General features: G+C 40.6%; 3 protein-coding genes across 3 annotated transcripts in view; 2 read left to right on the plus strand and 1 right to left on the minus strand.

The window, feature by feature from the left end:
* PEMT (phosphatidylethanolamine N-methyltransferase) overlaps positions 1 to 24,070 on the plus strand; it is a 440,725-nt gene that overhangs the window by 151,644 nt on the left and 265,011 nt on the right. The window lies entirely within an intron of this gene.
* Positions 5,958 to 8,106, plus strand: RASD1 (ras related dexamethasone induced 1). Its single transcript, XM_063429000.1, has 2 exons — positions 5,958 to 6,298; positions 7,072 to 8,106. The coding sequence occupies exons 1-2, from the start codon at positions 5,977 to 5,979 to the stop codon at positions 7,599 to 7,601; spliced, it is 852 nt and encodes a 283-aa protein (XP_063285070.1). The 5' UTR covers positions 5,958 to 5,976; the 3' UTR covers positions 7,602 to 8,106.
* Positions 14,541 to 23,169, minus strand: MED9 (mediator complex subunit 9). The gene is made up of 2 exons (XM_063429001.1): positions 22,985 to 23,169; positions 14,541 to 15,502 (listed from the first exon to the last, which is right to left on the minus strand). The coding sequence occupies exons 1-2, from the start codon at positions 23,107 to 23,109 to the stop codon at positions 15,280 to 15,282; spliced, it is 348 nt and encodes a 115-aa protein (XP_063285071.1). The 5' UTR covers positions 23,110 to 23,169; the 3' UTR covers positions 14,541 to 15,279.

The following is a 24,070-nucleotide window of genomic DNA, read 5'->3' on the forward strand; positions in this document are numbered from 1 at the left end:
CGTTTGTTTACCGAACTGGCCTTTACCACAAATTTCTTGTACTCTGCCGCGGTTTCTGGAAATACGTTTAATAGGGATAATGGAAATATCAGGAGAAAAACAGAAAATGTGTAAATAATATTTACTGGGATTAAGTCCAAATATCCGAACATTTTTTGTTTGTTTTTTACAACATCTGTTACTCTGTTATTTAAGAAATGAAACAAAAATAGCAAAATTGACATTAAATTAATAACATTTAAAATAACGTAGGATATTATGAAAAATTAAACTGTTATAACATCACCGGAGCTTATATTTGCCTCTTGCCGTGATATAAAATGGCAACCTGTATATATTGCTAGATATATGAAAATTACATTTTATCATGAATAAATACAAAATTGATCATTTTATGTCCATTTTGTGGCATTTGTGTTAGTAATCCCAAATAAAGTGTGATATTTTGTTTTTTGTGGGGGGGGGGGGGAGGAGGGGGAATTAAATGTAAAAATTCAAATTTAGGTTAAAATGAGAAGATTCAGGAAAAATGTAAGAATTTTTGAAAGTCACTGATGTTTTCACATAGGCCATGTTGGCCTCGAATTTGAATATACCTGGAATTTCCAACAATTACCAGTTTTTTAAATAGCCCTCTTTGTTGCTAATACACATTTTCTAAATGAGCAGTAAACATCATTTTATCTTTAGGGATTAGAGAAGTAAGTCGCCGTTTACGTCACCGCTCTGTCTTTTTAGACTGAGCTCTCATTAGCCTCTCAACTTTTTTACTAAGTGAACTCATCCGGTCAAACAAAAAACAAAACAGGTGAATTCACAAGTGCTTGAGAGAAAAACATTCTTTATTCTCCTGGTGTAGTAACTTCAGTCAGATCGAACGAATCAGATTCCTTTTAATCTTCGCCCAAACTAGTCGTTCTCTTCGCGATTTTCCTGTGGAGTCTTATTCAATGAACAGAACTCCAAAGGTAAATCCTGGAGGAATTAATTCGTTCGGGCATAGATTAAAAGATTATTTTTTGGGGAATTTTCTGTGCAGTTATTGTTTCTGGTCTACACACGTGAAAATCTTTTCAGACACAAATAAAGAAGGTATTAATAAGCAACTCTTGTTTAACGGAAGAGCAATGCCAAACACAGACGTTATGGTCTCTTGCCGATGCATAATGCCTTCGTATTGTTGTAACTGACTCTTTCTCAAAACCCTTTTCTCCAACGTTGCTATAACTTTTGCCATGTTTAGTGGAATCAGATTTTAGAATTTGATTATTTGGATCATGATCAGGTCAGTGTAGATCATGCAACAAGAATAAACTTCTACTTAAACTGATAGCTGTCCAGTAATTACTATTAACTTACTCATAGCTCCATTCAAAGTTTCGTATATGGGTCTGCATGCACATGTTTATGGACACAGTTTTCTATCATTCAGTTGACGTTTTCAAGAAGCTTTTTAAAGTAGGAAGTGCAATTACTTTCTGTGATGTCAGTGAGAGAGGGGGCCGGCTTCTAACTACATTGGACTTTTCAATTTGCTGTTGTCATGCAGAAACACAGTGTCAGGTTCATTTGTTCAGGATCAAGGGTTGTTATGGTCTTGGCATGTTCCTAAAATAGATCAAATGTGTACACCACTTTATAATTTGTTTAAAGCTTTATAAAAACTGAGGATGAGTTGTGAAGCATTCTAGAAAAATGGTAATTAAACCATGCAATATCCACAGGCCTGTAACTTGTCTTTTCAAGAATTTAGTAATTTTATGGGGGTCAGAGTAAGTTAGTGTGCTAGGTTTGTGGAGAGATGGCACAGTCGTTTAAAATTAAATTACTGATTTTTTAGAACAAATCGTGTTACCTCTTACACATGGTATTTAACCCAATTCATGACATAGGTTCTAAATGATACAGAGGACATACAAAGGGCATAGCATACGCAGAATAGCTGGTTATATAGTAAGAGGTATTGGTAATAGGGAGAGGGAGGTCTCATTGCCATTTTACAGAATAATACTTTACAGATTACTTTATAAATCATCAGTAAAGACGTTCCCTTGCAATATTTAAAAAGAATACTCAGAAACTCAATGTACTCAGCTTCTGGCACAGGGATAGACACAGCACTGAGTACCGGCATTAAGGATATTGCCTGCACCGTGCCAGTCACCACTGTGGCTTACTGTGCTTCTGGCTGTCATATGGCTAATGATTAAAGATATCTAATTGCTTTCTGATTGGCCCGGACAAGGTACAGAGAAAACGAGGCCTCGGACTGACTATTTATAGATGGATTTGTAGTTATTAATAACTGTTCAGTGACTGATAATGTGCAATTAATATCCAATTTATAGCCTCGAAGACCCAGCTCCAACCCATTTGCTAAGTTCTTTTTTATTTATTACCAAAATGATTAAAAGTTGTTGATACACTATTCGACTTTCTACATAATCAGACGGGTTTTACACGTGCTGGAAAAATCGATCAACTAGGTGATAACAGGGAATTAAAAAAATAAAATAAAAATAAAGTGCATACTGATCTATTTCTCATATAGGTTTATTCTAAGCCAAAAAGGGCTCAAACTGATTTAGCAGTTCCTGAATTGGCAGCTGATAAACAAATGTTGCCACTTCCCATCCTAGTTAGATTTTTTTGTGTGAACTTTGTAAGGATGAACCAATGAGCTGTCTCTTCTAGGAATCCAACCTGAAGCCGTGAGGTTTTAACTTGCACTTCAGTTGGTTTATTAACTAACTGAGCTATCTCATCAGCATGAAAACAGACATCTTAGCATGACATGCATTAACATAAATTTATATCTCACTCTACTCAATGTTCCCTGTAAGCACTTTATTGGGAGTGATCTGTCACAGAAACTATTAAGAAATGAATCACCCCAATTTGCGGTTTCGTGAATAAACCCCATTATGGCAATAAAGCACTCTGCTGTGTACTGCAACTCCCATCAAGCTGAGGAAGCACTCAAGCTGCTGTGGTCACTGATGGGGAAGTAATCCTGACCAGGAAAAGGCTGCTGCAGGCCCCAGCTCACATTACTCTAGCAGCTCCAAAATGGCTAGAGGTGATGGGATTTAAAGATACCAGCATCTCCGGTGCCCGATGACGCCTGTTTAAAATCACCTGTCGTCACTCCTAGTGACACATGAACTATCCTGGAAGTGTATTTGAGATAATTACTTTATGAAGATAGAATTGCTGAGATTTTATTATTATTTTGTATATATATTTTAATCCAGGCTGGCTCAAATCATTTCCTGAATGTTTTTCCATTTGAGGGGATGATTACCTCCAATCCACGTGCAGAAATCACACACAGTCATTTATCTAGAGATGGTCAATGGGAAAAGGGACCAGCTCCTTGTCTCACTGTGCCAACTGCAGGATGCAAAGGATGCATTCTGACTCCCTCTAGTGGAAGAGACCAAAAATGCAGTCAAAACTGAACACACGTCAAGTTCTCATAATAAGTTCTAATGGTTTATTCACTAAACAGCAAATTCTGGTGAAATGACAACAGAATTGCAAAATTTAAACACAAATTAGTTGAGTTAAATATTTATCCCGCAGATTAATAAAGGAAGATTAGGTGTAACGCTATAGCTTCCTACTAAACATTAGCCAGATTCTTGCTAAGAGTTAATTTAAAGGCCCAGCTCTCTGAACAAATTAAAGACAAATAAAATAAAATATGCCTTATACCGGTGACCGGTGGGTTTCAACTCTCCGGGGTTGTGGACTCCAACTCCCATCATGCTCTGCCAAACCTTAGCTGGCCAAGCGTAATAAAAATCATTGGCTGCAAAGCGATATAGGGTTATTCACGAACGTGAGAATTATTGGGAATTCAATGTGAATTTTACATTTTAGAACGAGATAGCCGAAATGGAAGTAGAGCTGACTCGGGTGATTTTTTCCAAATCGGCAAGTTTGGCCTTAAATTTGAAATTTACTTTAAATTGGTACAATCCTCACGTCAGTACGTTAGTACATAACCCTGATAGATGAACATCCTGCATGGGGACTACGGGTAATGGAGAAGCAGGCAGTGTCCTGTACACAGCATGCTAGGTTATGAAAGTCGAAGACGCGGCTCAGCTGTAAACAATAATAAATGGTGTTTTGGGACGGGAGCCAGAATGTTCTGCCTTAGACTGACCGTCAAACTCTTTGCAGGGATTATTCGCTAAAAACATCATTTTAATTGGGATTAAAATGTGTCTGACTTGGAGAATGTTTCCAGTTCACCTACTTTGGCCTTAAATTTGATAGTCACACTATTCATGCTTTACTAAATATAACCCTATCGGAGATAAACACAGACCAGTAACCCTCACTGTTAGATTGCTGGCCAAAATGTGCCCAAATGTTTTGATTTGGTTTTCAATTCACTTTAAATCACTATTTAGTGAGTAAAACCACAAAGTGCTAATAGACATGTCCCTCTCATTGCACATGGGTTGTCTTGTGCTAGCTAGAGTGCAAGCTCTGTGGGTCAGAATACATCATGCCTGTATTGAGTGTAATAAATGGAATTTATTTATTTTACATATTGTTTTAATTCTCAGCAATTCTTCTTTTAGTGAATAACCCTGGTTTGCTATTTAAATACTTCAAACTATCTGCCAGTCAGTTCCTTATTAAAGTGGTAGCACGTTTTAATAATATAATGTGGAGTATTTAAGGGCATCTGGAGGCAAGAGACTTTAATTTAATTCAAAATAAGTCATCCTTCTTTGTCAGGTAATACTCTATATCCCAGTACATATCTGTATATTGCTAATAATATATAAAATTCCTGTCAGATAATACTCTATATTCCTGTCAGATAATACTCTATATTAGTAATATTGCTAATAATACTCTATATTCCTGTCAGATAATACTCTATATCAGTAATATTGCTAATAATACTCTATATTCCTGTCAGATAATACTCTATATTAGTAATATTGCTAATAATACTCTATATTCCTGTCAGATAATACTCTATATCAGTAATATTGCTAATAATACTCCATATTCCTGTCAGATAATACTCTATATCAGTAATATTGCTAATAATACTCTATATTCCTGTCAGATAATACTCTATATCAGTAATATTGCTAATAATACTCCATATTCCTGTCAGGTAATACTCAATATCGGTAATATTGCTAATAATACTCTATCCCTTTCCCAGTCTGTATCTGTATTGCTGTCAGTGTCTGTATTGCTGGGTGTATTGCTGTATCAATCTGCATTGCTGCCAGTTTGTATTGCTCTATCAGTCTGTACTGCTGTCAGTGTCTGTCTTGCTCTATCAGTCTGTATTGCTGTCAGTCAGTGTCTGTCTTGCTCTATCAGTCTGTATTGCTGTCAGTGTCTGTCTTGCTCTATCAGTCTGTATTGATGTCAGTCAGTGTCTGTCTTGTTCTATCAGTCTGTATTGCTGTCAGTGTCTGTCTTGCTCTATCAGTCTGTATTGCTGTCAGTGTCTGTCTTGCTCTATCAGTCTGTATTGCTGTCAGTCAGTGTCTGTCTTGTTCTATCAGTCTGTATTGCTGTCAGTGTCTGTCTTGCTCTATCAGTCTGTATTGCTGTCAGTCAGTGTCTGTCTTGTTCTATCAGTCTGTATTGCTGTCAGTGTCTGTCTTGTTCTATCAGTCTGTATCAGTATTGCTGTCAGTCAGTGTCTGTCTTGCTCTATCAGTCTGTATTGCTGTCAGTCAGTGTCTGTCTTGCTCTATCAGTCTGTATTGCTGTCAGTGTCTGTCTTGTTCTATCAGTCTGTATCTGCATTGCTGTCAGTCAGTGTATGTCTTGTTCTATCAGTCTGTATCTGCATTGCTGTCAGTCAGTGTCTGTGCAGTAGAAGGGGATGACGTTGCAGTGGGGGGCGTGTCCCGGCTGGCTATATAAAGGGCAGCGCAGGCTGTTAGCTCTCAGTTGGTCCCAGACCCAGTGTTGAGTGTCTCCATGGTTCTTAGTCCCCGCCAGCCTTGCACTCTGAGAGCCCGTCTCACCGCTATGATTAAAACCATGGGTCCCAGCGAGACCGAGCTCAGCATCCCACCCAAAAACTGCTACCGCATGGTCATCCTGGGCTCCTCCAAGGTGGGCAAGACCTCCATCGTGTCCCGCTTCCTGAGCGGTCACTTCGAGGAGCAGTACACCCCGACCATCGAGGACTTCCACCGCAAGTTCTACAGCATCCGGGGGGAGGTGTACCAGCTGGACATCCTGGACACCTCGGGCAACCACCCCTTCCCAGCCATGAGGAGACTGTCTATACTCACAGGTCAGTTCACTCAGCCTAAAATTACTGGAACTCTGATATTACTGCTCCCCAAAATTACTGTAACTCTATTACTGCTCCCCAAAATTACTGGAACTCTATTACTGCTCCCCAAAATTACTGGAACTCTGATATTACTGAATGCTAAAATTACTGGTTCCCAAAACTGCTAGAACCTCAAAATTTCTGAATGCTAATATTATTGCTTCCTAAATGAACCCTAAGACTATTGCATCTTGCAGCATATTTATTGCACTGGGTCTGAGAATGAGGGGTACTCATTTTGCAGGGTAGTTGCTGTGAAACTTGCATGCTAATCCCCTATAGATTAATATAGATTTTTATTACTATTTTTTTTTTTTTCTTCAATTTTTTTTTTTTCCTCTCCAGGAGAGAATTATTTATAAAATGCTTTAGAATTGTTATAATGGGTTTTTATATAAATTTTTGTTTAAGGGGCTACAAATGGATATATGGACAGCATGCATGCTAGTGATTTTATTTTATGAACCAGTTGCTTGTAGCAGATAAAAAGCGCTCAGGGAATTTACTTCATGTCTGTTAAAAAAAAACAAAAAAAAACCTTGGAGAGAGTCGTGAGCGCTCAGGCTTTCAAACAGAGGATGACTGACAACATTGCACTAGGGAATAAACAAAAGCAGTCATGGAATGTAGAGTGTGCTGTAACTTGGTTCTAAATTGCAATATCTAGTATGTTGGATTTATGAATTTATTGTTGCAGATACTGACCTGTTTTCTTTTATTCCTTCTTGCAGGAGATGTCTTTATTTTGGTCTTCAGCCTGGACAACAGAGACTCTTTTGAGGAAGTCCAGCGTCTAAAGCAGCAGATCATTGAGACAAAATCCTGTCTAAAGAACAAGACCAAGGAAAATGTGGATGTCCCTCTTGTTATCTGTGGCAACAAAGGCGACAGGGACTTCTACAGGGAGGTGCAAGCTCATGAGATTGAGCAGTTAGTTGGTGTGGACAAGAATTGCTCCTACTTTGAGGTGTCTGCCAAGAAGAACTCAAAGTTGGATGAGATGTTCCGGGAGCTCTTCACCTTGGCCAAATTACCTAGTGAAATGAGCCCTGACCTTCACCGCAAGGTCTCTGTACAGTACTGTGAGATTTTACACAAGAAATCCTTAAAAGGAAAGAAAGTCAAAGAGAATGAAGACGCCTATGGTATTGTGGCCCCTTTTGCCCGGAGACCAAGCATTCACAGTGACTTGATGTATATCAGAGAAAAGGCTATCGGAGGTGGCCAGAGTAAGGATAAGGAGCGATGTGTCATAAGCTAGTCTCCAGTTTTAAATTGCCCAGAATAAAGGCGTTTATAAATATATACATAGAGAAACAGAAAACATCAGGGCGTCTTGACAAATCGAAGCCAAAGGGCATGTCCGAGAGGGGTAACAATTGCCCCCATGCCTTTTGATGGCTAGTCGGCCGCCAAGGCTACCGTGGACAGGAGAACCTAGCCTTGTAAAAGTTGATTTTGGACAGTGTGAGATCCGATCTGTCTAAAGTTCGTACGAAGTGAAGCTAGAGGAGTGTAGTGTATACCGACTTCACCAGAGGAAGTTGAATGATTGGAAGACACTTCGCTTTCTAAGGGACTAAAATCTTGACTGAACGATATGAGAGAAATGGCAACTGTGCCATTAAACAGTTTGAGCATTATAAAGTGACTTATTTACACCACATTGGAGTATTGTGACTGGATATGAACAAACTCACATGTTTTACATTGTGCTATTTTGAAGTGTTATTTTTCTATGTGAAAATAAAGCTTGAAAACTCTAACTTGTCTGTTCAGTGTTCTTTGTATCTTATGAATAATCTGCACTAAATCACACTCTGGGCTTGTCTGGCCGATTTTTAAAACCTGTTTAATTGCCGTCATGTCAACACAAGGGTGTGTTAAACTGACTGTGTCACTATTTAACCCTGTCCTGGGAATGAGGGTTTATTCACTATTACTGTGAAAATGTAACCAGGGATTGAAAATGGTCTGACTCATTATTGTGCTTTAAAATGTCCATTTAATTTTTTTTGAATGCTGCAGTGTCTCCAAGTGACAAGTTAGTGACTAAAAAAAATAAAAACAAAAAAACTTTAACCATCAGGCAGTTAAACTAGTCTGGTAACCTCTAGCCTTGCATTGCCTATTGTTTATCAAACTGTGCTACAATAACCGGCCATATCGATTGGTGACAGGTCAGGTATGGAATCATTTCCCACACCGGTGTTAAATTATGATCATTTCTCTGTAAGCGATGCCAAATAACCTGCAATATAGCAAGCTTTTTATTTTTCCTTGTCCCCATATGCATTAGACTAAAAAATGACGAGTGCAAGCGTGTGCTGGAACATATTACTGTCACCTAGCTCAATAGTACTCCTTTAACCCCTTAAGGACCAAACTTCTGGAATAAAAGGGAATCATGACATGTCACACATGTCATGTGTCCTTAAGGGGTTAAACAACCTCTTCAAGATAGGTCTGACCCTGCCTGACATAAACCCTATGCCCCAGAGGTTTGAATGAGCAGTAGATGCTGAAACATTAGTAACTAAATTTATGTCAAAACGAAGCTTTCATTAACTCTACAGCTGTAGAATGGGTGAGTCAATACTTACGTCCCTTAATTCTGTGTAATCTACTTTCCCTTTTCAAATTATGGTGTCATTTTCATGAATATGCAAGTTTAACACATTTGTGTTTTCTATTATGTCCTACAACACTTTATTTTCTTATCTATGGTACAACTTCCAAAGCAAGTCAAGTGGAACCGATGAGTCCAGCCATCTGTAGGCAGTCATGCACTGCCACCTACAGGACATACTGTGTAACCACAAAGGAGTGGTACAAGTCAATCACTGAGATTGTTTATTAAACTGCGGATTGACGGTCAAGTTACAAATATGAGAACCGAGTAGCAGACTTGGAATTATTTTGCAGTCTAACATCCAGTTCATTGCTCTAATTCTTAACTCATGCTTTCTGAGTCAGGGTAACAAATTATCAGAATGGGTCAGAATCACATATAGGCATTGGGTTTTAAAATTATTATTGGTACATCACCTGTTGCAATCTTAAAGGAAAACAGTCACAATAAAATGTTTAATATTATAATCATTTTATCTAGTTTTGAAAGGAAATTTATTTAGTTTTTAAATAAACTATCCATACCTTAATAAAAAATGGGATCCTTCGTTATCAGGGCTGATCCTGGGTGGGTGCCAAGGCAAAAGGGGGCTGCCTAAGGTCTTGCGCTTACTGGGGCCTAAGTCGCCTTAGGACACACTAATTGGCCAAGTCCTCAGTCCATGAGAGGACATTACACCAGGAGGAGGCCCAGCGGCTTGCCCGTATACGGACGGTTAGTGCCCCTCCACTCCGTGTGCCTAGGGGAGAGAGACACGCTCCTCTGGTCTGCAGTTCCGCCAGGTGCAGAGCTGCAGATCATGTGGTAGGGGTCTCACGAACTCTGCCAATCAGAGCATTGCCACAGGTTACCACGGCAATACTCTCTACCAGACATCTCTACCATATGGTCTGCAGGTTGGCACCCAGCGGAGCTGCAGACTGGATAGCAAGGCCACTGGACCACCAGGGAATCGATTACCAAATTTAAAAAAAAGAAAGAGGTATTTCAGTGTGGGGAGGCTGGTCACTGAAACACAGCCTCCCTGCATACTGTCATCTTTTAGATGGAGATATGAAGTAGTTTCCATAGGAACATGCATGCCTAGACGGGACATTTGTAAAGGTGAAGGGTTAGTAAAATGACCACACCCACCTGGAGAGGCAAAAAATATGTATTTTGTGCCCAGGTGCCTGTGACCCTAGGATCGGCCCTGTCAGCCAGTGTTTGAATTCTTGAGTAGTATATGTGGAACTGCACTCACTCCCACAAATCTGAGCTAGGGTGCTTGCTGAGTCGGAATCAAACACCAGATTTCCAAACATTAGTAAAGTAATAGAGGTCCAGGCACTTTATTAGGGACCACAGCAGCAACGTTTCGACCCCAAAAGGCTTGACAAAGACCTTTTGGGGTCGAAACGTTGCTGCTGTGGTTCCTAATAAAGTGCCTGTCTTGAACCAAGGAGTGCCTGGACCTCTATTACTTTACCCAAAGTGAATGTATATGACTGAAGGATCCTGTCATGTACTAAAGATAGGTATGCATTTTCTATTTTTTTTGTTTACATGTACCTCATTAAAAACATATTTCCTTTCAGAACCTAAAAAGATTATTATACTAAAAAAGTTCACCTTGTTTGGGATCATGGGAGTTGTAATTTGTAGACAGTCCAAGAATATTTTGTCATTCCCAAGGCTGGCTGAACGTCCTGGGTCAGGCATAGGCAACCTTCGACACTCCAGATGTTTTGGACTACACCTCCCATGATGCTTTGCCATCATTATGGGTGTAAAAGCATTATGGGGGATGTAGTCCACAACATCTGGAGTGCCGAAGGTTGCCTATCCGACCTGGGTAATCAAATGAAAACAAAAGGTGAGGGTGCCAGGGCTAGCAGCACTGCCCACATCACAGTGCCACCCAGCTGGCATGACACAGCCAGTTCCAGAAAACCCAACTGCTGCCTAAGCATAATGAGAGTAGCGGCCCCTTGCTTCTACAGAGCTGATATTGTTGAGAAAGACATGGTGTCGCCTCATGATTAGAAGCCCAGGATTTTGCACCTTTATACAATATTTTACCGTTAACATTTATTCATAAAAAGATTAACCCTTTGAAAGGGTTGCCCACATTTGGAGATAGGGTTTCTTTTTTTGTAGTTTGCTTGTGGGTGTAACTCCTCCAATTAAACATGTGCTTTTTACAGGGTGAAGGGAGGAATACAATACACACGTGGGTCTTAATATCCACCCTGGCGTTTGCCCTATTATTAATTTAAATATTAAACCAGCAGGATAACGAACGCCCACAACAACCTCAGGGCTCAATTAAAGTGCTTTTATTCCTGAAATCCCTGGGCTTGTCCCTCTTCTATTTTCTGTGTGGGTTTTAAACAATCCATCAGGAACAATACAGACATAAATAATCACTTTATAAACCTGCTTCAATGCAGCCACATACAGTGATCTTAAAACTTTTCAGGTAGCTCAGATTTAAAGTCCTGTATCACCATGGAAACATTAAAGGGCTACAATGGTTATGTGAAAGCTGTATTTTTACAGGGGCTTTACCGAATGGCCGATTAAGGGATTAATATATACTGTGTATGACATTACATGGAATGCCTAAACTGCTCAAAATCTAGAACCAGGCAAGAGGGAAGAAATTAAATATGAAGGGAAAAAATGGTTTTCCCAAGATCTATAGCTGTTGGTTTAATTTATTGTATTTCACACTTTGGGTATATGTTTCAAGCAACGTCTGTCTTAGAAGCAATTTTAAGGCTTTTTACAATTGAGTTTGCATTTTCTGTAAATTAGGAGACCCACAAATACCCTTTAACTGGGTAACCTCATCGTGACTGCTTGAATAAAGGGGTCACTGTAAGTTCTATAGCTATAGCTTATTGGATTGTAGCTGCATCAGTTTGCCCAAAGCCAGTGAATAGGTTTCATGAACTAAATACCGAATTGCAGGTTATTAAAACCAGAATGGCAAAATCGAGGGAGAAAATTGCAGATATTGAAACATTCCTTGATTCAGCTTCCCTATATTAGGCCCAATTTTGCGATTAGATAATTAGTGAATAAAAAGCCAGTCACATCTGCAGGAGCAGATTGCAGATTTTTATTGGGAGAGACAAGGTATAAATGGGGATAAACTCGTGTTGGAGCCCTTTCAGAAGCCAATTGCATTATTATAAAATGAATGGGTTAATCCAACCATCATAACCACTACAGCCATCTGAACATCCCGTTCCCAGCAAATGGAGCAAATAGTTTTCGAATAAAAGGCATGATATCTCGCTTCCGTAGAGCAGCAGAAGCCACATGGCGATTCTGCCGCTAATTGATTGGCTGTGAGCAGTCAGGTGACACATTCAGCCATTGAGTGAGTGTCTGTGCGTCGACATTTGCACAGAATTGACATCAGCCGGCCTATAACTCTCGTTCTGGGCTGGCTTACAACACAACAATGATGCTGCCGAAGGAGTTACACCAGCAGAGTTCAATGTGAAATGCTGGACATAAAGACTTCAGGCACCATGAGCACTTCAAATCACTGAGGTGGTTATGGTGTCTGGAGTAACCTATTAAAAAAAATTAATTAAAAAAAGATCTAAAACATACAACACATGTCTAACAATCACACACACAAAAATATTTCCAAACTAGCTTAAACAGATCTACAAAAATGGTAATCAAGTCTGAGGAGTGAATTTCTAATTTAAAGCCCCAGAATGCTATTATACAGTGAATATCTCCAATAAAAATACAGGGAGCTCTTTGTGCTGTCAAGGAGTTGTGCCAGTCATTAAATGCATACGTCGGGTACATCACCAAAATATGCTTCACTAGGATCAATTCTAAGAACTTTCAGCTAGCGTCTGCCTCTTATCAGCAAACCATCAAGCACTCAGCGGGAATGATGCAAGCTTTTAATACAATACAATCTGACTAATACAGAGCTCTACACAGTTTCCTTCTTAAAACGCAGAGCATTAGTCATCCCGGCACACCAACCACTGGGCTGGACGTGTAGCCAGAGAAGACACGGGTAACAATTAAATTCTTACTACACACCATTATTAGGACACGGTGCGATCTCTGCATGTCTTCTTCCAAGAACTCGCAGGTTTTGTTTTAAAAGATGCCAATTACAAAATCACCTGACAGCTGAGCAACCACTGCATATACGTCAAGATTCAATTAACATTCTAAAAGAGAGACACTTTGATTGCTAGTGGAATGTGGTGCAGATACCCATAGTAAGGGTTCATTGTAAGAGCAGGTTCCATCCCCTAGATTAGCAAAGGTCTACTTGGGACCCCAGATATTCCCCCAAAAAATGTTTTAATATAATGTTTACTTATCCATATATTTAAAAAATATGCATGTGTGAGGTGTGAAAAATCAAATATGATAATCTGTACCTCTTTATCCTGCAAATGGGGGGCCCCCCATTTTAGCTCCCTGGTAAAAGGAGAAATGAAACAAATCTTTCCATTTCTCTTATTCATTTGCAATGTTTGCCTTGGTTCAGGTTTGTGTGAACTGGATTATAATAGAATTTGCTAAATCTTAAATATAAATTTAAAATAAACACCAGAGCATCTCACAAGAAAAAATAAAATAAATAAAAATAGCAGAAGAAAGATGTAGCTCCATCAGCAGCTAGAGTGGTTGTGCACAATGGGTGAAGCCGCGCACCAGATGTTGCTAGACTACATCTCCCCCAGTTCTGTACTGCCCACAAGGAGGAATACAACACATTTTGAATAATTGCAGTCAGACACTTTCCAGCTTCTCACAAAAAGCTATCAATATTCTCTGTACTCGTTTAACAGAAAAAAAAAGTCTGTGCTCATTTGCATATAAAGCGGGGGTCTGTGCTCATTTGCATATAAAGCGGGGAACTCTGGGATAGTTGTAGAAACATGATTTCTTGTGTTTCCATGCCCAATGAGGATTTCGAAAAGTCCAACATAAAATATGTAGATGATACAAAACAGGATTTTTTTCTATTTATATGTTTAGGAGTTCCATTGTTGTTGGCCTCACCACAATCTTTTTGGTGCCCAGTTTAACAAAATAAAATGTTACAAGGATAAACTATCTCATCCCAAAATTTCTCTAGCATTCCATAACTCACCAAGGAGTGCACCAGAATATAAACTGAGAAAGATTTCATAAATTGTAGTTTTATGCTGGAAAAGTATCCAAGGACGCTATTTCTCCAAGAACACAGCCCAAGGCCCATTGAGACAATGGCATGCGAATCAGATTACGATGGAAGTAACAGTTAAGCTGCATTTCGTATACAGAAGATTCCCACCTTTGAATCACTGTTAACTGATATGACACACAATCCGCTATGACGCTACTGGTGACAAACTGCCAAGGTCATAATCATTCTGAATGACTACAAGTAAGCTTTTAGCATTACAACAAACAAACAAATTGCAATGAACACATCCCGTGAGGAAAAATACAACTTATATCAAGTAATCATAAAAACAAGTTTGTTCTAATACAAACCCCGGCTTGCCATAGTAAATCATAGTAAATCATAGTAAATGGGAATCCGATTCCCATACAAAATTTATAGCACAAAGATGGGTAAGAATGATCAACCTGTTTATGCTGGGAAATATGTCATCCCTACAAAAGCAGAGATTACATTTTAATATTTTTTTTAATGAATTTTAACCAGTTGTCAAATCTCCTATTGCAGTAACAGCTCTATCATTTGCCACCTTTAACGCTGAAAGGGGTGAAACCTGTTTAAGTTGTATAGATGTAATTATTTTAGCATAAATACATAGTATTTAAACCCTATTGTTTAATTTTAAAGTTTAATTTTCAGGATACCAGTGTGCTCCAAACATTTAACAAGAATGAAAAATAGGTTGGATACCAAAACATTTCTTATTGGTCAAAATAAAGATACAAAACATAAAACAAACACAATCCTATGGAAAAGGTCATTCGTAGTCATTCCCATTCTATAGAGCGTTCAGCACCGTGACACTGTCTTGCAGGTTTAAACGGATTACCAATCAATGGCAAGATGTCTTGTGTTTCAAAAACAGGTTATGCCGTTCGCCCACAGTGTCTCATTATTAAATATTATCTCAAGCTCAGCTGTAATTTATCTGTACCAGCTACCCCCAGTACTGGGGAACCATCCACAGGTTTTTCTGAGGCAACATCGATGACATCTTCCGAAGTTCTCCCAGTTGCTTTTTCAAAGTTTGAATGGGATTTCGGAGACAAGTGTTTAATCCACCATCTCTATGGAAGTCATATTACAAAAAGGACTGCACAGCTACAGGTTGTCTTTCGGTATTTCGAACATGCAGAGGCTCTTGTACTTTTGAAGAAGTTCATTCTTGGTCTGGACCTGTTGCCGCAGACTCTGCAGATGCTGTTGCTGTTGATCCGGATTCAGGTCGATACCAGGCATGCCATTGACCAGTTTTTTCATGGTTTGGAACTTGTTCTTGAGATCGTTAAGTTCCTGGTAAAGATCCTGGCTCTCTTTGTCTATACTACAAAGGGAAACAAAATGACAGATTACTCGGGGGACCAGATTTACAGACGGCTGTAAAGACACAGAGACACTATACAACGAAGAATCGAAATGCAGTGTTTGTGCATATGCCATAAACTATAATCAAACACTGGGCCGTTTTTTTTTCTTTTTGGAAAAGTTGTGAACAATTTACCGAGATGCTATTAGACACACATCTATTTTCAGGATCCCTGTGAAACCCAAACTCATGTTGTGTTTTGCAACTTTAAGTATGCCTGCATTAGAAGGTTATCCAGTAATTACAATTCAGAACTTTCCTGCTCACGATAATCTGGCTGCAAATGTTATCTTTAAAGAACAGGCAGAGAACCATTAATAAACATGCTAGGTTTTTCATACATAAACACAAATAGCAAGTTTACCAACATTTCCAGTGAATTTGACAGACTTCTGAACATTCTGTTTTTTTTTTTTTTTTTTTTTTTTTTAAAAGGTGCAACAGTCGCCTATGCAGTCTTAACAATCTGGTCTGTAAAATCCCACCCTACCAGGACATATCCTGTGTAACGCACACTTAGCAAAACTATAGAGAACTCATGGCCGCCCAGCTGTCCTGGATTGCATTTCCCACGGTGATCATTATGGGAGACTGTCTAAACAAAACATTAGCCAAGAATGGACCATGATGTTAAGATGACACAGATCGCAAATAGTTAAAATGAGCAATTTCTTAAAATCTGTTCTTTGCCATTTGATGAGCTATATCTAGGTACCTATTAAGTGGATTTGCTGCTAGGTTTAGTTTTCCATAGAGCACCTCTCGTTAGTAAACCTGAGCAGTGGAGATTAATCAGGAAATAGACTGTAACGAAAACAACCGTTATGACATTAAGCCTCACATAGCGACTAGAAACCAAGCGGCTAATCTAGCTCTTCCGATTTCAAAAACTTGGCAAATATTTGGAGATCTGCTTACAAACTTTTGCGAAGGAGGAAAACAGTCGACTCTGAGCAAATCCTTTCCCAGCAAAAACAAGGTATCAGTTTATTATGGCCATTAAGCTCCTGCGTGGAATGCCATCTCTGCAGCTTAACGGACTCGTGTTTGTGACTGTAATTATGTAAACTTGGTTGTTGTTGCGATTAAACTGTATCCAGTGCAGACAGAACACAAGATCCCAATGGAAATCTGCTGACAGATGGGAGACTATTGCTTTTCATATGCATTCTTCAGAGGCCTACGCAAAGGAGACTTGTTCAGGGCTTTACAATGCTCATATTTATTATATCCCTTATAAATATCATTTCAGTCACCTGCAAATGGTCAGCGAACAACGTGCTCCTGCATTAGGCACAGTCACTCTAGGACAGGCAGACATCAGCCAGAATGGTGAAAGGCCACACAGAAACTAGGGGTTAAAAGCCTCAAACCCTATTGACATTGTCAGGTTATGGCTCCCACCATGGTTGTTATTAAGCCGGTGCAAATGTTGACACAGATACTTCCAGGGACTTTTTGCCCCGACTGTTATCCATGCTCGTATTAACTTGGGTAGCAGTGCTCAAAATTTCTCGTTTATTTAATAGGACATGTTTACAGGGTTACGCCAACCATCATCACCACATCTGCTTTTAGAAGAGGTCATAGGATTCTGCTTGAAACGCTGCTATGTACAGAGATGACTGCACTTTTGTGCCAAGTATAGTTACATCCCCAGCAAACTGGCTTATTGTGAATTCTGTGCAAAAATGACATGTGTCGTCAGCATGCACTGACGTAATCAGCTTCTAACCTTGCAGGCAGTGCGGAGAGCTGGAAAGTGAAATTTCATTGTCCACCCCCTCCTTTACTTCAGCTCTCCCCATCTCCCTGCATTGCTGAATACTTAATTACATCCATCAGAGTGCAGCCAAAAAAAAAGAGTATTTGAGAGAATCAGGAGCAGGAAAAAATAAATAAATACAAAATTTGAAAGTCATGTGGGTGTTTTGATTGACTGCTCTGTCTTTTCAGCCAATCAGAATACCAGCAGAAGATAAATTCTGGTCAGTGACCATAAAATGCGCATTGTTATAAGCTAATGGCAGCCCCCTGTCTGCTACAAAACATATATATTCTGGAGCAAAAAAGCTAAAATAACGTTACAAAGAGCAGCCTTCAGGGAACGAGTATTTAGCAAACTACAAAGAAACGTCAAGCGTTTAGGATAGTTCATTGTCTACAGCTAGCTTTGAATGTAGTCACTGGTAATATTTTCGGGGCATTGAATTGAATGCTTTTCAATTGCAATCAATATTTCCAGTGCCCAGGTTAACCAACACTGGTTAATACCCAAATGAAAACTCTGTAACAATGACAACATCCTAAATTATATTCTGAATGTTAATGTCAAAGTCAAATTATGGCCTGTGACATTTTAATTCAGAGCATAGGTAGCTTTTTAAACATTACATGTCACAATCTGATGATGTCTATTTTGCGAGTCATCTAGATTGGTAAAATGCCAGATGTCATCTGATACAGTGCGGGCACATTCTATGGTCATTATACGAGTGCTGGTTTTATTCCACGTGGAAAAATTCCTAATGACAAATAACTATTGTTTTTGTAATATTACAAATGCTATATTCAAGTTTCATTTATTTAAAGAGGCTTGACTCTGCTCACAACTTCAGCGTAATAACTTTCTTAAAGAGAAACTATAATCTCAGGAAAGCAATGCTGTTTTCCTGGCACTGTAGCTCCCAATAGTGCCCCCCTCCTTCCCCATGGTGCATAAGGGGTAAAAACCCCTTATGTTGCTTACCTCGGTCCAGCACCGAGCCGATGTTCCTTGGTGCTGGCTCGGGTTTTGCCTTTGCTCCTCCGCCGAAGTCAGCCGGCGAGGGAGACTTAATGAGCATGCGCGGCAAATACCGCAATCACATTAGGAGTTCACCTATAGGAAAATGTTATACAATGGTTTCCTATGGGGATTCGGGTGACGCTGGATGTCCTCATGCATAGCGTGAGGATGTTCAGCTTCAAGTGACCAAAAGTCACCTAACGACCCAGAAGTCCCTCCATCAGCTCCACCACTCAGGACCCAGTCTCCACTCCTTCAAAAAATGGTTAAAAACCCACTTCTTTATAAAAGCGTATCAATTAAACTGTTAATAGCTCCTGACTGATTCCTCTTCTGCAACTGTCACTAGTCTAATACTATCCTTACCTTTTTGTGTCATTTTACCCCACTCCCTCTAGCATGTAAGCTCATTGAGCAGGGCCCTCAACCCCTCTGTTCCTGTGTGTCCAACTTGTCTGGTTACAGCTTCATGTCTAGTCGTCCACCCATTGTAAAGCGCTGCGGAATTTGATGGCGCTGTATAAATAGCATAATAATAATAGTGGCTGCCTGGTAGACAGCCACTAGAGGTGGAGGTAACCAATAAAGGTAATTATTGCAGTTAGTTGATAACTGCAATAATTACATTCGCTGGATTAAGGGACCTGGGAATATGCACCCAGACCACTTCAATGAGCTGAAGTGGTCTGGGTGCCAACAGATCAAATGTTCTTAATTTCCATATTTTGGTCTTTTTAATAAAACTATACTGACTTTACAAGCGTATACTAAAAAGGCAGAGATAAGGCATTCAATGCAAATAAATGTACCTTTCCCATGATGCTTTGGTGCAATTACTAAAAAGACCCACATGTTCATCAGCAACAAGCATCGCCTCTTGGTATTCAAATCAGAAAAAAAGAAAACAATTGAAATCTGCTCACACAAGCTTACAGTCTGAGCAGAGATGGGCAAAAGGTAATCAAATTATGCTTTACCAGATGCACTGCGGGCAATGCATCGTGGGATTTGCAGTTCCACAACAACGGAGAGTTTACCTTTCGGCCACACCGCTCTATAGAAAAAAAAAAGAGTAGATTTTTACATTACATTTATTTTCAGAAATTAGTGTATACAGCTCAAAAGATGGGAGACACATGGGGAAAGCAAGTTCCTTTGCATGAAAACTGCCCTGGCATATATACAAATAGATATCTATGACAAATATAGAGCTATATTGAAATAAAGAAGGAACATTTTTTTATTTATTTTTTTAAATCATACACAATAGTTTTGGATCAATAAAACCCTCAAAAAATGTAAATGTGGGGGCAGCCTAGAAATCAGGACACCGCTTAAGAGATGTATAAATATATACCGTATATGTTTTTCACCTCTTTAGTGTAACATAAACCTATTATACAATCTGCTATCACCGGAAACCTGAATGGATGAAAACCTACATACGTAAAGCTGTAATCAATAGTAAATACATCTTATCCTGTTGATAGAAGTGCACTTGAACTATAGATTTGCATGATTCACTGACAGAAGCGAATCAACACAGGAAAAATACAGCACGGTCTCTTCTAAGGCAAATTGCATTCCATGTTTAATTCAGGACACCAAGAGCATCACCAATCTAATGCACTGTAGTTCCTTACCAAATATGGGGCAATATGTGAAATATTGGCTTTTACTGTACTAGCAGTGGCACGTGAAGCCGACTCACTGCAGGGACCACCCGATAGTGTTCTTGAAGTGCACTTTTTGTGCTATATACTAAACAGTGAATTAAATGGACACCCCAGAATCTTACACAACCTCAATGCACTTGATAGGGTTTGACCTTATTAAGATGATGTTTTTTTTGCATGATCAAATGTCTCGTTATCAAATGTATGTACACAGCTTAGTCCCCAAAAGCATTCAGAGACCATCTTTCAATTCATAACCTGGCTGCAAACATTCAGAGATACTACAAACAGGTAGTGATATATATCTGTTTCCTAATGCAGGTTGTTCAGATCATTCAGTGCAGTCAGTGGCTGGGCTGTGTACATACATTCGATAAGGAAGTATTTTTTCTGGAATGAGCGGGTGTGGCTTAGGAGGCAGGATTATGGTGCAGCATTCTACAAAATATATTTTTTTTGTTTGTGGAAAAACTATAAACGATTTTAGCAACCAAAAATTACAGCATATTAATGAGGCCAAAATGCATTAAAATTGTATTGGTGTTTAGAGTGTCCCTTTATGGAGTATCTGCAATTAATTTATCAACCTCCATATTCCATCTAACCTACAAAATGTTTTTTGTTTACACACTAGGCATTTTGTCAGTAAACTGGGGTTGTTAAAAAATATGAAATCCGATTCAAGTAGGGCTTCTTCACGGTTACAAACACTTGCCTGTGCAACATGAGGTGAGAATAACAAACGGGTACTTTGTAGAATATGGGGGCTGTGATGCAGTGGTATGGTGCATTCTGGGTGAGAGATGCTTAAAGACTGTAAGCGGTCTAACAACTGAAACCAAAATAATAACGTTATTCATTCAGCAACGAATATCAGCCAATTAAACCAGAGTGGCAAAGCGGAGTCCAAAACAGCCAATTATGAAAGATTCCCCAACCTAGATAGTCACAGATTGGCTGCTATGGCCTGGATTTTGTCATTGAGAATTAATAGGTTAAAAATCACTAAAGTGAGAACTTTGAAACTAGCTGAACAGGTAAAATTCTCCAGGTCAGTTATGCATCGAGTTCGGCCACTTTGAGAATTCTCATTTTAGTAACTTACCTGGTCAGTTTTTAGCGAATAAAACAGACGCAGAAATGTGAATTACACCAGAAAGCAGAGAGATCTGACCTGTGAACCAGTCAATAAATACACATAGAGCAGGGTAGGAGTAATGCATTATCCTAGCACCGTCACTACTGGTAAATTCCTTTATTATTTTAATATATATGGACAGTAATCTTTCCAAGCTGGATTTAGGAACCCACTTATTCATACGGACACAGACACACGTATACAAGGTTTACAGTTGCAAGCTATAGGTATATAATGTACTCTCTCTTTTTCATATTGCAGAGGGTTTGAAATCTGGAAACCTCGTGCTCCTGATAAACTTGTTAAGTCGCCTCATTAATCCAGATTAAAGAGCAACAAACTGCTGAACCACACAGAAAGTAAATGGCCCTTAGCAGTGAGTGGGAGAAAGAGTGAGCTCGGAAACGTGTGACGGTTGTTTAGTGATTCAGGACACACAATCACGTAGGTAATTATACCTCTGATTTAGCCCTATATTGCGCAACCTCAGGCTCTATGTAAGTGTGAGACACAATTTAACCCTCATTGCTGGTTCAATAGGTGTCTGCCCGTGCCAGTTACTCCAGTGTGTGTTATGCAAAGTGCCCCATACTCAGTGTGTGGTGCCCGCTGCCACATGTTGGTGCACCATGTCTGCAGCCAGATGCCAGCTGTTCCAATGGTAATACTAGCTGTGTCAAGGAGTTTAGTTAAATGGTTACTGCCCCAGTTGGCATGTGTGCGCCACACCAGCTGCTCAGTGGGTGTTTGTGTGTGCCATATACTTCAAGCTCAGCGATCCTCCCACGGAATTACACAGGTGCTCTCATGAATAGTATGGTAAAACACAAATCTTTCATTTTTCCTGAGAAGGAATCACATAAACCCCAGTATACAGCCATAGTACTGTTGGCACAAATGGTGGTTTAAATACAATGCATCTAGATCTGTTTCACAAACATGAAACGTTACCAAGTCCCTGTTTAATGTCTTGGTAAAGTATCATGTTAATAAAATGCAGCAACCCCATACTTGTATTTCCATTGCCTTCTGTTTGGTGGAAAATTGTTTGCTTAGTCTGAGTGATGCCATGCTTGCTGCCCTGTTGGTGTTTGATAAACGCTGCTTAGTCACTGTGTGCCAAGCCAACTACCTTCCCAGTCCTGCAATGCTATAATGTAGTCAGTCTGTGTGTCATGTTTGGTGCCCAGTCAGTGGGTGATGCCATGTTTGGTGCCCTGTCCCTGAGTGATGCCATGTTTGGTGCCCAGGCAGTGGGTGATGCCATGTTTGGTGCCCAGGCAGTGGGTGATGCCATGTTTGGTGCCCAGTCAGTGGGTGATGCCATGTTTGGTGCCCAGGCAGTGGGTGATGCCATGTTTGGTGCCCTGTCCCTGGGTGATGCCATGTTTGGTGCCCAGTCAGTGGGTGATGCCATGTTTGGTGCCCAGTCAGTGGGTGATGCCATGTTTGGTGCCCAGTCAGTGGGTGATGCCATGTTTGGTGCCCAGTCAGTGGGTGATGCCATGTTTGGTGCCCAGGCAGTGGGTGATGCCATGTTTGGTGCCCAGGCAGTGGGTGATGCCATGTTTGGTGCCCTGTCCCTGGGTGATGCCATGTTTGGTGCCCAGGCAGTGGGTGATGCCATGTTTGGTGCCCAGGCAGTGGGTGATGCCATGTTTGGTGCCCTGTCCCTGGGTGATGCCATGTTTGGTGCCCTGTCCCTGGGTGATGCCATGTTTGGTGCCCAGGCAGTGGGTGATGCCATGTTTGGTGCCCAGGCAGTGGGTGATGCCATGTTTGGTGCCCTGTCCCTGGGTGATGCCATCCCAGATGCCCCCTTTCTCCTCCATATTTACCATTTAATGATGTCATGTACCAGGGGCAGCACTGTGTACTCTTCTTCCTCCTCTTCGGGCGCCTCGTCCTCCTCTTCCTCCTCCTCCGGTTCCTCGCTCGGTCTCGGGGGCCCCGCAGTAGCCATGTTTCCCAGTTTCTTCCCCGGGAACCGGAAGCCGTACGTCACACGTTCAGCGACACAGCGCGGGATAGAGGGCTCTCACGATGACGTAAAACCACCGCGACCGAGCCCTGCCCGATGTCACAGCGTGCGCCGCCTTTGCCAGCTGGAAATCACAAGGACCTCTCAAACTGTGCGGACCGCAACTCCTGTAACACTCAGCCACGTCAGCCTGGTTCGCACAGGAGATTGTGGGCTGCTGCCTCAGTATCAATATACAACATTTAATATTGTATACAACATTTAATATTAAATTAAGAAAGGTAGTGGTGGCCCTAAATTATAATAAGGGGGGGACCTATTGTCCTCCCCCCTGGCCCACACCCCTGAGCGGTGGGTGGGGGCCCTAAACTAGAATAAGGGGGGGACCTAATGTCCTCCCCCCTGGCCCTCACCCGTGAGTGGTGGGTGGGGGCCCTAAACAAGAATAAGGGGGGGACCTAGTGTCCTCCCCCCTGGCCCTCACCCGTGAGTGGTGGGTGGGGGCCCTAAACAAGAATAAGGGGGGGACCTAGTGTCCTCCCCCCTGGCCCCCACCCCTGAACGGCGGGTGCGGCCCTAAATTGGAATAGGGGGGGACCTAATGTCCTCCCCCTGGCCCCCACCCCTCAGCGGCGGGTGGGGGCCCTAAAAAATGTCCCCTCCCCCCCAGGTGACTAGGGGTCCCCAAACCCCTAGTCACCCATCCCCCCCAATAAAAATTATCCCCCTTCACCCTAAAAATAATGAAGGGGGACCTTTAACTAAGAACCTGTAAAAAAAAAAAATTAAAACTTTTCTTTCTTCTAAAATCTTCTTTTTTCAGCCCCAAAAAAGGGCAAATAAAAGTCCATAATAACCGACGCAATTATTTAAAAAAAAAACGAGCGAAAAAAATAAAAATCCATCTTCACCCATGGAGGGCTCCGCGCAGACTGAGCTCTGC

This window comes from Pelobates fuscus, chromosome 8 (assembly GCF_036172605.1).
Source record: "Pelobates fuscus isolate aPelFus1 chromosome 8, aPelFus1.pri, whole genome shotgun sequence".
NCBI lineage: Eukaryota > Metazoa > Chordata > Amphibia > Anura > Pelobatidae > Pelobates > Pelobates fuscus.